This window comes from Pristis pectinata, chromosome 29 (genome assembly GCF_009764475.1).
Source record: "Pristis pectinata isolate sPriPec2 chromosome 29, sPriPec2.1.pri, whole genome shotgun sequence".
Classification (NCBI taxonomy): domain Eukaryota; kingdom Metazoa; phylum Chordata; class Chondrichthyes; order Rhinopristiformes; family Pristidae; genus Pristis; species Pristis pectinata.
In genome coordinates, this window is record NC_067433.1 from 3,962,840 (window position 1) to 3,979,052 (window position 16,213).

The 16,213-nt window shown below is 40.4% G+C and overlaps 1 protein-coding gene and 1 non-coding gene across 2 annotated transcripts in view; both read right to left on the minus strand.

Annotated features, from left to right (window-relative positions):
* tia1 (TIA1 cytotoxic granule-associated RNA binding protein) overlaps window positions 1-289 on the minus strand; it is a 41,313-nt gene extending 41,024 nt beyond the window's left edge. The window contains exon 1 of the mRNA XM_052040772.1: window positions 46-289. Coding sequence (XP_051896732.1) covers window positions 46-80 — 35 coding nt within the window. The 5' untranslated portion in view covers window positions 81-289. The remainder of the gene's footprint in view (window positions 1-45) is intronic.
* A 4,765-nt stretch (window positions 290-5,054) lies between these two features.
* Window positions 5,055-5,125, minus strand: trnag-ccc (transfer RNA glycine (anticodon CCC)). The gene has a single exon. It is a non-coding gene; the product is annotated as a tRNA-Gly (tRNA).
* Between the last annotated feature and the right edge of the window lie 11,088 nt (window positions 5,126-16,213).

Sequence of the window (16,213 nt, forward strand, 5' to 3'; positions counted from 1 at the left end):
GCCTCAGCCTCGGCCTCTCCTTCCCTCCCTCAGCCGCGTACTCACAGGGTTCTCGGCTGCCCGTCGTCCTCCATCATCATGGCGGGAGCGTTGTGTAAGCGCTGAGGGTTCAGTGAGTTAACACACAGTTATTATTTTTTTTCCTCTCTCTTCTAGTGTTTGAACTACACGGTCCTGCCTGGGTTTTATTTGAGGAGAGCGGCAGAGCAGCAGCCGAACAAAGCCAGAAAGAAAATAACTCCACAGACACAGGCAGAGAAAATGGCGACCTGGCCGGGTCCAGTGCGCCTGCGCGGGCTGTCCTGGCAGCGCAGCGCGCCACCCGTCACTGCGAGCCACAAGTGTATGCAAAACTTTGGGAAAACTTTCAGCGCAAGATGCAATATGGAAATATGTACATTATAGTTCCGTGTAATTGAATCAGAATATACTACTATGATGCATATTTATAGGTATTTTTATATATATGATGTCACGTGGAAAGAATTGATTTGGTTGAAAGTATTGGTATTGGTTTATTATTGTCACTTGTACCGAGGTACAGTGAAAAACTTGTCTTACAAACCGAACTTACAGGTCAATTCATTACACAGTGCAGTTACATCAAGTTAGTACAGAGTGCATTGATGTAGTACAGGTAAAAAAAATCAATAACAGTACAGAGTAAAGTGTCACAGCTACAGAGGTACGATTATACGATTGTGAGAACCTCAGAGGTAGGTCAGGAGAGATCATCCACTTGAAGTTCTCCGGCTGAAGGAGCAAATGTTTCAGCCTTGTCACTTGCACTTGGGCAGTCTCTAGGATGTAGGTCTTAGGGCCTGGGACTTATTGAGTGTTAGTCTGTCTAACTTCTCCAGCACATCTTTTTATTAATACTGATTTCCTGCAGTTCCTTATTCTCGCTGAACTCTTGGTTCTCTAGTAAATTTCTTGTGTCCTTTTCCATTAAGACAGACACAAGGTACTTACTTAATTTCTCTGCTGTTTCCTTATTCACTAAATTTGTTCTATCTGTCTGTAAGAAACCCATTTTTGCCTTCACTGTTTTTTTAACTTTTACATACCTGTAGAAGCTCTACAGTCTTTTTATGTTTTTACCAACTTATTCTCATATTTTATCTTCCCTTTCTGTTTCAATTATGTGATCTTCCTTGTTGATTTCTAATATGCTCCCAGTTCTCTGGCCTGTAGCATCTGGCAACTATATAACTCTTTTCCTTTCATTTAATATGGTGACCTATGGTGTGTGTGTAAGGAATAAACAGGTTAAAATAATATGCAGAAACGAATCGTTTTGCCTATCCCTCAAGGTCGAGGATGATGGTCTTCGTTCCGTTGATCTATTTATGGGCTCTCAAGTGGTTTATGAGTCCATTCTTGATTAGGAGCTTCCAGCCATCATATTGCCTGCTCCCGTCACCCTCCCCCGATCGCCGAAAGACTTGAGAAGTAGCCCACGGAGCGAAGACGCCTGTGTGTGTATTTGTTTAACATGTACTTGATGTTGCACTACAAAAAGCACATGATACTTCACAAATCAACCAACTGATTCCAATGGCATGGAAACCACAACGATTGGAGCTGATGGATTTGTTGCAGCCTTCATCCGTCTTCACAGCTGTTGAGTTCAAAGTAACTTCTTCCGCCTGTTCCACCGTTGAGGTCTTGGTTGGATTGTTCTTTGTGAGGGACCTCACCGGCGACCTTACCGCCATGGGTGACCCTACCAGGAGCATAGCTCCAGAAGGCATCGCTCTCGGGATCTCAGGACCACACAAGCTTCTCCACCACGACAAGGTGACAATCCATGGAGAAGAGAAATGAATATTTAATATACAGAAATAAATACAATGAGCGTCATGAAAACTGGTTTGTTTTAGATTCCATTATATTTATAAATAAAAATAGAAATTGCTCAGTACTCAGGAGATCATTCAACATTTGGGGAGGTAGAAACTGTTTAATGTTCTTAATTTAGATTTCCGACATATAGAGTAATATCTTTTTATGAAGTTCTATCATTGCATATATTCTTCATCAAAATATTCATTTTGCATACATTTAATAGGTTATTTAATTGTTTCTATTTATTCTCAAATAATTATAGATATTGCTTTCATTATTTTTATTGTCCATCCTTAATTAACTGGTGGTGATCACTTTTTTGATTTGCTGTGGTCTTTGTATTGAAGATAGCTCTGGAGGGGTCTCAGAGAGGGATATGGACCTTACCATTGATGAAGTATTGGTGATACGTTTCAAAGTCAGGATGGTATGTGACTTGGTGAGAAGTTGGAGGTGTTCACATGTACCAGTTGCCATTGTCGTTCTAGGCACTCTGATGCCTAAATCTGGTAATCTATCTGCATTTATTCTGTTTATTGTTTGTTTTTGTGGCAGCTTGATAAATCTGAAGGGCTTGCTAGTTTGATTTCAGTGGGTCATTAAGAATTAACCTCTTTACTGAGGGCCTGGAGTCACATAGACAAGCCCAGGTAAGGATGTCAGATTTCTGAGTATGAAATTCAAAACGAACTACAGATCCTGGAAATCTAAAAGAGAAACAGAAAATCCTGGAGACACTCAACAGATCAGGCAACATCCACAGACAGTTTCTGTTTGTCTTTCCACAAATGCTGCCTGACCTGCTGTGTGTTTCCAGCATTTTCTGTGTCAGGTTTCTTATGTTCTTATGCCATTATTTTCTTACCTAAAGGACATTAATGAAACAGATGAATAGCTTGTTAGAAATCTTTATCAATACTCCTGATTTGGTAATTCTCATTTGTTAGAGCTGGTCAAAATTTAGTACTTACGTGTTGTGAATGTTATTTGCCACTTACCAAGCTAAGCCTGAATGTTGTCTAGGACTTGCTGCATACAGACATGGACTGTTTTGTTGTCTGAGGAATTACAAATGGAAGTGAACATTGTCGAATTTTACATTAGAGCAAAGGTCATTGATGAATGAACTGAAGTTGGCTGGATCTTTGAAAAGGAGGAAAAACAATGTCCTGACAATGACTCTCAACAACAAAAACATCTTCCCATGTGAGGTTTTAGTCCAGCCAGTAGAGCATTTTGACTCAAATTCTATTTGTTTTTAATTGTTACTAAACCTCCTTGTTATGCTAGTCAATTGCTGCCCTAGGCTGTCACTTTCACATTGCCTCTAGAATTCATTTTATTTGTCCACAAGGCTATAATGCGGACTGAAGCTGGGTAGACCTTGTGGAATCTAAACACAATGCCAAAAAGTTCATTGCATAGTAAGCACGCCTGAGAGCACGACTGAGAAACATTTAAATAGCTCACTGATAATTGGCTGCTTTTTTTGATAAGGCACATCAAGGCACTTTCTACGCAGATACATTTAAAAAGGTTGGCTGGAGGCTCAGCTATTTGTGAAGCACAAGCTGTCAGCACTCCACAATCTGAATATTGACATTACCCATTGGCTTTACTGTATCCAGTATCTTCAGCCATTTCTTGACGTCACGTGGAAAGAATTGATTTGGTTGAAAGTTATATGATTGTGAGAACCTCAGAGGTAGGTCAGGAAAGAAGTTCTCTGGCTGACGGAGCAAATGTTTCAGCCTTGTCATTTGCACTTGGCCAGTCTCTAGGATGTAGGTTTTAGGGCCTGGGACTTATTGACTGTTAGTCTGTCTAACTTCTCTAGCACATCTTTTTATTAATACTAATTTCCTGCAGTTCCTCATTCTTGCTGGACTCTTGGTTCTCTAGTAAACTTCTTGTGTCCTTTTCCGTTAAGACAGACACAAGGTACTTGCTTAATTTCTCTGCTATTTCCTTATTCACTAAATTTGTTCTATCTCTGTCTGTAAGAAACTCTTTTCCTTCCATTTAATACCATCTTTAATTTATCCTGTCAGCAACTGCAGACAGGCCATTTTTCTTATTGGGTTTTCTAAAGGAATAGATTTCTGGTGCTGCACCTGGTGTTTTGCCATAATCTTCTACATTCCTCACTGAGTTACGGTTAATGGTCCTCCCACATTCCAAAGACATATGGGTTAGGAAGTTGTGGGCATGCCATGTTAAGGCGCCAGAAGTGTGGCGACACTTGCGGGCTGCCCCCAGAACACTACGCAAAAAGATGTATTTCACTGTGTGTTTCGATGTACATGTGACTTAATAAAGAAATCTTAATGGCAGTAGACTGGTGAGGTATGAGGCAGACCATAGTGAGTTTTTATCTACTGCTTATAGTCCACAGTATCGTATGGATCCCATTTCTGAGTTGCAAGATATTACTGAATCTATACCTTTTACTGTAGCAGCTTTATATCGCACTATGCATTAGGGGATGCCCTCAATGTAAAGGCGGAACCTTTCTCTATCAGGACAATAAGCTGATTAACAACAAACAATTTGCTGGAAAAACTCAGCGGGTCGAGCAGCATCTGTGGGAGGAAAGGAATCGTCAATATTTCGGATCAAAACCCTGCATCAGGCCTTGCATCTGCAGTCTCTTGTGTCTCCAAAAAGATGGCAATACCATTCAAGATAAGATCTTTATTAGTCTTGATCATATGCATATATATTAAGCATTGTCTGAACATTATTATAAGCTTTGGAGACACAAGACACTGAAGATGCTGGAAATCTGGAACAACACACAAGGGCACTGGAGGAACTCAACGGGTCAGGCAGCAGCTATGGATGGAAATGGACAGTTGACGTTTCGGGTTTGGGTCTTTTTTAAGTAAACACTTAAGGAACCAAGAAATAATTTTTTAAAGTTCTCTCTCTACAGATGCTGTCTGACTTGACGAGTTTTTTTTTCAGCATTTTATCTTTATTTTTCACATTTCTAGAATCTGTAATTCATGTGTATTTCATTTGAAAGTCTAATTTATATATAAAAAAGTTAACGTAGTTTGCGGTAGAATCATCAAGCTTCATAATTAGAATATTTATGTAAGTTTTTCATTGCACCTGTGCATGTGACAATTAACTGGACTTTGACTAATGTTGCAGTAATTGACAGTAAAATGCAGAGCACAACCACGTCGTGGTAAAATGTGTGCGCTGCCCGGGAATCGAACCCGGGTCGCAAGAATGGGAATCTTGCATGATACCACTACACCAGCAGCGCTTGAGCGCTACGCTTGCCGGGAGCTTTTAGTGTGGAAAGAGGCGCGAATGATGGTTGTCCGTTCAGTCGACGCGCTGTGAGGAAGCATCGACTTGTCTTCGTTTCGTTATCATCGATTGCAGTCGTGTGGTTCGTATCCTATTGGTGGGCGAAGTTTAAAATATGCCTCCTCCCGCTTCAGAAGCGAGCAAGTCTGAGGTAAATAAAAAGTTAAAAGAGATATCAGTAACTGTAATGAGGAAAGTTTAGCCCCAAATCAGCTCTAGTTTAAGAGCGACCGACTGCCCAGCGTGACATGAAATTATGCTGGCTCAAAGCAAGAAGGCCCGAGTCACTTAAGGACACAAACCAGAATGATCAAACTAATCCGAGGTAAAGAAGGGAACACAGTGCTATCATTTCACAGAACGGCAGGAAGGTTACAGCACGAAATGAGACCACTCGGCCCACTGAGTCTGTACTGGCACAATAGAAGAGCAATCCAGCTATTTCCACTCTCCATACCCGTTTTTTTTTATTTCAGATACTTATCCAGCATTTTTTTGAATAATTGAATCTTCCTCCACTATTGCCCCTGGTATTGCATTCCAGATCCCAACCACTTGCTGCATAACAAAAAACTTTTTATGTCACTTTTGGTTCTTTTGCCAGTCACCTGCAGTCTTTCCAGGTTATTGAACCTCCCACCAACAGGAACAGTCTCTTTCCATATACTCTTTCAACCCCCTTCATGATTTTTAATACCTCTAACAGATTGCCTTGCAATCACTTCTGTTCCAAGGACAAGATTTCTCTTTTCTATCCACATAACTAAATGCCCCTCATCCCTGGAATCATTTCAGTAAATCTCTTCTGCATAGTCTGTGTTGGCATAAGAGCTGAACACAATACTCCTGGTGCGGCTGAACCAGTGTTTTATAAAGGATCATCATGACTTCACGTCTCATAAATCTGATTGTTATTTTGAGGAGGTAACTAAGAAACTTGATGACGGCAAAGTGGTAGGCATGGTTTACGTGGATTCTAGTAAGGCTTTTGACAAGGTGCTGCAGTGGTAGGCTGCTGGTCCAGAAGATTAAGGCACAAGGGATCTGAGGAGTCACAAGAGACTGCAGATGCTGGAATCTGGAGCAACAAACAATCTGCTGGAAGCACTCAGCGAGTCAAGCAGCATCTGTGGGAGGAAAGGAACTGTCGACATTTCGGGTCCAAACCCTGCATCAGGATTCGAGAAGTGTTGGAAAACTGGATCTAAAGTTGGTTTGGTGGATGGTTAGTGGTAGATGGCTGCTTTTCCTGACTGGAAGTCTATAACAAGTGGGGTACCACAAGGATCAGTGCTAGGACCTTTGTTGTTTGTAATATATATAAAATTATTTGGATGAGAATGTAAGGTTAGTAAGTATGCAGACGACACAAAAATTGGTGGTGTCATAGATAGCAAAGAAAGTTGTCTAAGGATACAGTGGGACACAGATCAACTGGAAAGTTGGGCAAAGCAGTGGCAGATGGAATTTAGACAAGTGTGCAGTAATATACTCTGGGAAATCCAATTCTCGTAGGACATACAGAGTAAATGGCAGGGACCTTAGGAGCATTGTTGTACAGAGAGATCTTGGGTGCAAGTCTATAGCTTCCTGAAAATGGAGACACAGTTGGATCAGGTGGTGAAGAATGCATTTGCTTTCCTTCATAAACCAAAGCATCGAGTATAAGAGTTGGGACATCATGTTGCAGCTGTACAAAACAATGGTTAGACCGCACTCCAAGTATTGTGTACAGTTCTAGTCACCACACTACAGGAAGGATGGATGTGGTAGCAATAAACAGTGAAGAAGAGATTCACCAGGATGTTGCCTGGACTGGATGTTTGTAGTTTTAAGGAGAGATTGGATAGGCTGTGTTTATTCTCACTGGAATGTAGAAAGTTGAAGGGTGACCTTATAAAGTTATGAGGGGCATAGGTAAGATAGTTAGTCACAGTCTTTTTCCCAGAACAGGGAGTCCAGAACTAGAAGGCACAGGTTTAAACTGAGGGGGGAGAAATTTAAAGGAGATCTGAAGGGTAAGTTTTTCACACAGAGGATAGTGCTTATCTGGAATGAGCTGTCAGAGAAAATGATAGAGGCAGATATAATTACAACCTTTATAAGGCATTTGGACAGGTACTTGGAAAGGAAAGGCACAGGGGGTTACAGGTCAAATGCGGGTAAATAGAATCAATGTATGGTCAGCATGGGTGAGGTGGGCCGAAAGGGCCCATTTCTATGCTGTGTGATTCTATTATTTTGTACTCTATTTATAAAGCCCAGGATCTTTGGTCAACAATTCCTCAACCTGCACTGCCACTTTCCATGCACAAATACATCTAGCTACTTACATAATTATTCCCTCTAGTTTATATTGGCTTTTTTCATTTCTCCTACCAAATTGCAACACCGTATTTTGCAACATTAAATTTCATTTGCTACTGTCTGTCCATTCCACCAGCCTCTATATATCTCCTTGAAATCTTTTACTATTTGCTTCACAATTTCAGAAAGTGGATGATGGTGATTAAGTCATTTTTGTTTCCCATTCTTAGTTGATCTGTAAATGGCAGCCCAACTGATCTACGTTGCCATTTATGATCCACGTGAGTCTCCTCCCACCCCTTTAACCTAACCTCAGCAGCAAAAGCCTCTTCCCCTTTCTCTTTTATGCTATAGCTTCCCTTTGCATGCATCTTAGCTGTTTGCCTCAACTATTCCTGGTGGAATTGAGTTCTCCATTCTAAACGTTCTCTGGGTAACATGATTTCCCCAGTTTGCCTGCTGAGTTCATTTATGACTATCTTGTAATTATGCTCCTTAGTTTTATTCTCCCCACAGTGGAATCATCTTGTCCATAGCTACACTATCAAATCCTTTAATAATCTTCTTAAATTGGTTAATGGTTACAGATTATTTGGTGAAGCCATGAAAAATTAGTAAAACTATATTCTGCTGTAAGATTGGTTGTAATGTTTTAGACATATGAATCCTAACAATTATAATCTTATGTCCTTTCTATATATTCTTTCATTTTATATTGTGTTCTCAATTCGTAGCAAAAAATGATAACAGTAGCTTCAAGATGGTTATGAAACAGCTTTGTAGGATTAATGAGAAGAAATCCTATTCTGTGAATTCACATTTTATTTTGAGAATAGAAGAACGTAAGATATAGGATCAGGAGAAGGCCATCCTACCCATCAATCCTGCTATGCTATTCAACAGCTGATTCAATTACATGGCTGATTACTTTAAACTCCATTTTTCTGCCACATCCCCATATCCCTTGATTCCTTTAATATCCAGAAATCCATCAAATGCAATCAATGAATGAGCCTCCACAACCCTCCAAGGGAATCCCAAAGGTTTAGCACCCTGTGAGTGAAGAACTTTTTCTTCATCTCAGTCCTACCCCTTGGTTTGAGACGGTGACCCCTATTTCTATACTATTTAGCCGGGGAGCCATCTTCCCTGCATCAATTGTGTCCAGCCACCCCCCAAAAATGTATACATTTTAATGAAGTAATTTCTTCTCAACCTTGGAGAACAGTCATCATCTGACTGGGATTTCAGAGTGTTGCCAGGAGAAATGAATCTTAGCATTGGTATGTGTTGGAAATATACCAAGAGTAATGCAACTGAATGAGAAAAGCCAATGCTGGTTGATACAAACAGGTATAAATTCATGTAGAGGAACCTGTTTTATAATGCAGAAATTGAACTGCTTTTGGGTCTGTTATATTGCCAGGTATAGAGAAAGAAATTGCAGCCTGATTCTGTCTGCTTTTTTTTGAAGCAGAGTTATTTCTTTGTGGTTTGAGATCACTGTTCACATGCACCCAAACAATGTATCCCTGCTTTCTTTTTGCATTCACCATTCACATTGCAATTGCCGCAACATTCTGTATCAAATACCAATGGATCTTACAGCAGTAGCCCAGTGTCATCTCAGTCACCAGAGAGAGCTCTGGACCATTAAGAATTATTATGACACTGTTCTGATTCAAGCCACCAGGTGGCACTTCAGTCATATCCATCAGTATCTTTGCTAAATTGACTGATTTCAGCATGAAAACCAAACATAATACAGACTTGTTCTATTTTCTATTTGACCCTGGACTTCAACACCACCAATCTACCAGAAGTTTTCAGATTTATAAAAACAAATGAAATAGGATCCAGCCAGCACAAAACAGACAGGAAAAGGTTGTAACAGAATCTTTAAATACAAGATGTTTCATATACAGGCCAGGTACATTCCCACAAGAAGGAAGGATAGAAGAACCAGATCTAGGGCACCTTGGATGACAGAATGTTCTCAGGAGAGGTCTAGAATATGATGAAGATTGTTAAAAAAGATGTATGATCCTTATTGGGTAAATTCTTCTAGCAAAATGAGGTTAAATACAGGTTGGGAAAACAAGTGGAGAGGAAGCTAAGACTGGCAAAGGAACAATACAAGAATAGAATATCAGTTATCCCAAAAGTCACCCACATCATGTAAAGACAGATGGGGTAGTAAGAATCAGAAACAAAGAAGGTAACATATGCTTAAAGGCACAGAACAAAGCTATTATACTTAATGGGCACTTAGTATTGATGCTCACTAAAGAGGAGGCCAACAAAATAGCCCTAGAAATGGAGATGGGGGTTGGGTAAGGTTGAAAATTGATGGACTGAAAACACTGGCTCAGCTTAGAGAGAGTATATTTCTTCATCCAGAAGGGTTCCATCCCAGGTGGAGGTGGAAATGGCAAAAGAGCTTTGACTTTTGACTTTGACTTTGTAAGGTTATAGAAAGAATATAATAAGGAATATATCAAGGAATAAGAATATAACAAGGAAAGAAAAAATAATAGGCGCTTGGAGGTTTGAGCTACATAAGGAGATCCAGCACAGATTTGTAAAAGGCATATTATTGGAGAGGTTTATGTTAATTAAAGAGAACCAGCATAGGCTTGTTTGAATAAGCACTGATTTTTTTTTGATGAAGGAACAGAGAAGGTTGATGAAGAGAATGCTGTGGATATTGTTTACATGAATTTTAAGAAAGTACCACATTGACAAAGGACCACATAAGAGGCTGGTTAACAAAACTGAAGCTAATGGAGTTGTCAGTGTAAAGTTGGATGAAAAATTGGCTTAAGAACAGAAAACAGCCAGTTGTGGTAAAAGGTATCTCTGGAAGGGAGGGTGGTAGTGATCTTTTCGAAAGGTCAGTGCTTGAACCACTGCTTTTCAATGTATATAAATTACTGGATTTTGTAATGTAGAGTAAAATTTCAAAATTTGCCAATGATACAAAACTTGGTATATAGCAAACAGTGAGGATGATACCAATCAACTGCAACAGGGCATCAATAGACTAGCAGAATGGGAGATGTGGCATACAAAATTGAATACGAGAACTCAAGGATGTGCACTTTGGCAGAAGAGATAAGGGATGAGGAAAGGTAGCACAGACTTAAAGAAACAATGTTAAAGGGTGAATAAGAATAGGGGGACCTAGGGATACATGGGCATAGATATTTGAAGGTAGCAGAATAAATTGAGGGAGTATTAGTAAAGCATATGGGATCATGGGCTTCATAAATAGAGGCTTTGAGTACAAAGTAGGGTTGTTATGCAGAACATTTATAAATGCTGCAACTAGAGTATTGGATCCACTTCTGGACACCACAATTAGGAAGGGTTTGAAGCAATGCAAGCTGAGGAAATTTAGCAGAATGGTTCATGAGGGCTTTAGCTGCAAGGTTAGCTTGGAGAAATTGAGGATGTTCTCCTTGGCGCAAAGGAGGTTGAGAGGTCTCAGAGCTTGGGATCCAGGCAACTGGAGGTATGACCAGCAGTGCAGGAGAGGTAAAATTGGAATGGTGCCAAGAGATCAGAATTGGAGAGGTACAGACACTGTAGTGTTAGGGGACATTTCAGAAATACATAGGTGACCTGAAAACAACAATTAAAATGTTAAAATCAAGATATGGGGTTGTCAGGGAACTCATTCAACTTCATACTTCTGCTGGGAACTGAGAGTGCTCAGTGGAAGCTGGGGCATTGACCATAGAAACTGCTGGGTTTCACACATATGCTGATGGAGATGAACCACCGGTTCCACGTAGGAAAGAACAGACATCAGTCTTTGCATAAAACCTTCTGCCAAGTTGAGATCTTGGAGCATTTTCTAGGTCTACTCACATTAATATTCTTCCAACTCAGCAGCTTTTATCAATTGTTAAAGTGGCCTTTAGCACCAGGAGTATGGCAGTGTTGACCTTCTACTGAAATTGGTATTATCTTTCTGAAATAGCTTACCATCCAGTGCAAGTCCAGCAGAAAATATGGATTAATGGTGCCTGGGTCACAAAAAGAAAATGATCTTTTAGTTCTTTTTACATCAGCAGCATACAGTCCCAGAAACATCCACTGAGACATCCATGAAGAAATAACTATTACAGAAGTAACAAGTTAAAAGAAAGGATCCCCAGGGGTTCATTAAGTTCTGGGAACGTTATGATGCCCTAGCACAATCCCACAATGGCTGGTAGCATACTGAATGTACAAGTAGGATGTACAATAAAAATATCAAATGGTTGGACTAATGACAAAATTATATTTAACTAAATGACATGCAATGGTAAAAGGAATGCTTGATATAATCTGTACCACACAGTGCTTTAGTATGCATATTTTAGTTAAATATAATAATAAAGTTTCTGAAAATGTCAAAGAAGCAATGGAATTAAAAAAGTGTGAGTAACAAATACATCAGAAAAATACATAGTAGAGCTTTCTTTATTTTTGATACTTTAATGTGGAACTTTAAGATTTGATGAAATGGATTTGCTCTTGAGTATCTGGTTGATGCAGTCCTGTATGAAGATCATGCCCAACGTTATATGTCCGTTGGTTGTACCTCTGAGCCTTTGAAAGTATGGGTGAGTCTCTCAGGATTCATTTGCTGGTGGACCACAGTTGCCTATGCTGGAATTGAAATCAAGGTACTTCATAACCATCATCCAGGTGTACTCACAGACTTGTGCCTTAAGGGAGAGACCCAGATCTGAGAAGAAGCATTGGGACTGGAAGAATAGAATGCGATATACACAAATGCATATACCCACAAATTACTAGATTAGAAACATCTCACTCATTTACTCAGGAGCACCCATTTCCACTATGTTGTGCATAAGTATTTATGCCTTTTAAAGTAACAAAAAATATTCAAACCTGCACAGTGATGCATGTAATTATATAAATATTTCTATATTGTGTTGCCTCTCTGAAAGCAGCAGATAACATGAATATGTGAATGTGTAGGTGAGTTAATTCTGATAATGTCCAAGCAGATAAGATATTTATTACTGCAGCCCATAAAATCCATTGAGTTTGTAGAGGTTAGCGTAACGCTTTACAGCGCCTGCAGACCAGGTTCAATTCCGGCCGCTGCCTGTAAGGAGTTTGTACGTTCTCCCTGTGTCTGCGTGGGTTTCCTCCGGGTGCTCTGGTTTCCTCCCACATTCCAAAGACGTACGGGTTAGGACGTTGTGGGCATGCTATGTTGGCGCCGGAAGCATGGCGACACTTGCGGGCTGCCCCCAGAACACTCTACACAAAAGATGCATTTCACAGTGTGTTTTGATGTACATGTGACTAATGAAGGTATCATATCTTATCAACAGTTTAGCTACCTTTTCCGGGTGATAAATGAAGTGCGTCATCAGAGCAGCCATGGCTGAAACTTTGGGCATGGCAGTGCCTGCTCAGTCACACCTATGCTGTGAAGCCTATTGCATGGCACAAAGATGTCATGCACCAGAATTTTAAGTTTTAGTTCCAAATGTCAACCTTACCACTCTTGCCTTATTCGGAAGGTTGTGAGTTCAATTCCCAGTCCAGAGATTTGTGTATACACCAAAGGCAATGCAGTACTCCTAGATTGCTGCACTACCAAAGATTCTGTTTTTCAGCAGACGCATTAAAGTGCCTGCTCTCTTGGGTAGAAATAAAATATTCCATGGCATAAGTAGAGTAACATATGGATTGTCCCCACTGAGCTGGTCAATATAGTAATAATGGTCATCCATATTTTGACAGATGATGGGACTTGTTAAACATCAGCCAAAGGTGGCAGTCTGGTGTAAAAGAAGAGATTGGGCTGAAAGTGACTGATCTTCCTGCAATAAATAAATGTCCATTCTCAGCAAAGCTATTCCAGGTTTGATTCTGCTGCTTTGGACTAGAGATTCATGGGCAGGTTTATTCCAGTGATCGAGAATGATGCCAACCCTTTGCATTGTTTATCTCAGATGAAACAACTTGCAGTGTTAAAATTGGCTGCTTTGTTTCCCTGCAGTGCAGCAGAGACTGCACTAAAGTTCTTCAATGCTTAGGGACAACTGAAAGTCATGAAAATGACTTTACAGATGCACATTCTACCAACATGTCAATCTCACAGCAGACAGCAATATATAAAGTGTTTCCTATCCTTGGAGGTTCTTAATATCTATTGCTTACACTACTTGTTTGTGTCAAGATACTGCACAAAGAAAATGTATTGCATTGATTAAATCAACTCAGGGAAATTGGCAATTGACTGCTTTGTAAATGGGTCCTGCTAGTTGTTAGGATTCTAGAAGTTAGAAACACGAGGCTCCCTCTGATCAGAAAGTGCAAGTAATTAATGTGGCTAGTATAAATTCAGTGAACAATTTGATTATTTATCAGGTGCAAGTATTGCTCCTGTACTTCTCTTCACTGTCTGTTTTTGTATACGTCTAGTGTAGCAATCCAATCAAGTATAATATTGAAAACTTTGGGAAACAAGGGCACATTGAAACTAAAATATTTTCCTCCTTTCGTACCTCTGCTTCTGCTGGGATACTGTTACCTTCAGGCCCTTGGTCTTCTAAATTGGTTAGGTGAAGTGAGGGAGGAAGTTTGGGCAGAATGCTATTCTTTGGATTGCCTCACATCTGAAATGAAATGTTTCTTCACCTGAATTAAAGAAACTTGTGTATCATAAGAACAACAGAAAGCCATTTAGCCCATCAACCTGTTCCAATGTAGGCCAGGGGTGGTCTGGGCGAGCTGGACTAAAGGCATTATCCCTGTTCTGCCTCATTCTTGTCTTTTATGTGGCAGGGGTGAAGGTTAACATTGAAGCTTTCTGACGACTTTTTCAAGGAGGTTTGTTGAATTGCCCTTAAAGAAGAGACAACCCATTCTTCATCCAGTAAAGTGACACCAATCTGCTGCTTGCTAAGATATCTAACAGCTGTTAAGTTACTAGAAAACTGGGACAGCAAAGTGCTCCATGGGGTTTTGCAAGATCTGACTGGTGAAGCAGGGAGGAAGCATCATTACATGGCCCCATTCTGATTTTCTATTAATAGACCCTTGCCAACATTGGCTACCGATCCAAACATGCTGCCTGAATGTTTATTTTTCTGTCAGATTAGCCAGGAGCTCTGCTTCCCTTGTGGAATTGGATTCCAGAGTTTTCAGGGCTAGCAAGAAAATGTTGAATGCTGGGAAATGAAATGGACTCAAAAAGTACTGGATAACTGCAATACAAGGAGAAAGAAGGTGCAACCTTTTGAATCTGATTCCCAGGTGAAAAGATGTCACTAAAGTAATAAGTGCAATATTCTGTTGTACATTTTCAGTAGTCAATATTTCTATTTTAGATGTAACAGAATATTCTACAAAGCAAAAATAATTGGGTATTAGTGGCACAGAAACAAAGCAGCGACTGCTCCACTGAGCCGCGAAGAAGCAGTATGCAGCTGTGCATAGTGGGAAATAACCCCTTCCTGGAAAGTGCCTCAGGGTCAATTTTGCAATTTAGATCAAGCCAGAGAATGGGACATTTTGACTAAATAGCTTTTCTGAGGTGGTTCTTATAGAGACATGAGAATTGCTGGGGAAATGGGGAGAGCAGGAAAGTGGTGTTTGAGGCCAAGATTAGCTTGGCCATGGTCTTGTTGAAAGGCAGAGAAGGCTTGAAGGGTTGATTGGCCTACTCCTGCTCCTTTTCTTCCATTATTGTGTGTTGTACCTTCTACAGGTACTACCAATCCTCCAATTCTGTGGATTCTTAAATTAGCTGATGAGGCTCGTGTGAGATCCCAAGACTCTGCCACAGGTGGGGAAGGAAGTGCTTTATTGGGCAGGTAATTGAAGTGTGTGTGATGATGGGATCTTTCTATCATTTCGATAGTTTTCTGTATGTTACTGACAAAAGAGGTTAGAAGTTCTCAGTGTCTTCCTGAATGTTTCTTGATTTTGATTGGTCATGGGCCAGGAATTTCCACAAGCTGGTGGGGGGATATTACTTTCCTCGAGAATACTTTGTCAGCATTCTTGAAGCTGTCCTGTATTCTCGAGGTAACTCGCTGTGGTGATGGAGCTTAGAGTTTGGTTCCTACTTTGGGACGATGCTGTTGGGACAATGTGGCATGCCTGACAGAACTGAGTGCAATTAAATCTTGATGTTGGCTTGAGAGAGGATATTGGCATTGGTTCGGGAAGTACAGAACATTATAGGGTCTGTACTTTCACTTGAACATTCTTTTGCAAAATAGAATTACCTAGAAAGTAGAAATAAAGAAACCTATCCAGTGAAAGGTTTTCTTGCTTCTTACCATTTTGCTGTAGTAAAGTGAGCACTAATTGCTTCAGGACCCTGTCATAATAGCATAATAAGGCTCCCACTAAAAACATGGTAGGGGCAGCAGTCAAAATCAAAAGTCACCGACTTCATCAAGACCTGCGTGGACAAGTGTGTGCCGTTGAGAATGTATCTAAGTTTTCCTAAACCAGAAGCCCTGGATGACCCAGGAGATTCGCAGTCTGCTGAGGGCTAGATCTGTGGTGTTCAAGACCAACGATTCAGAACCCTACAAGAGGTCCAGGTATGACGTATGGAAGGTCATCGTGACAGCGAAAAGGCAATTCTGTGTGAAGTTAGAGACATAATCGGACACACGACAGCTGTGGCAGGGTTTACATGCCATTACTTCCTATAGGGCGATACCTAACAGCATAAATGGCAGTG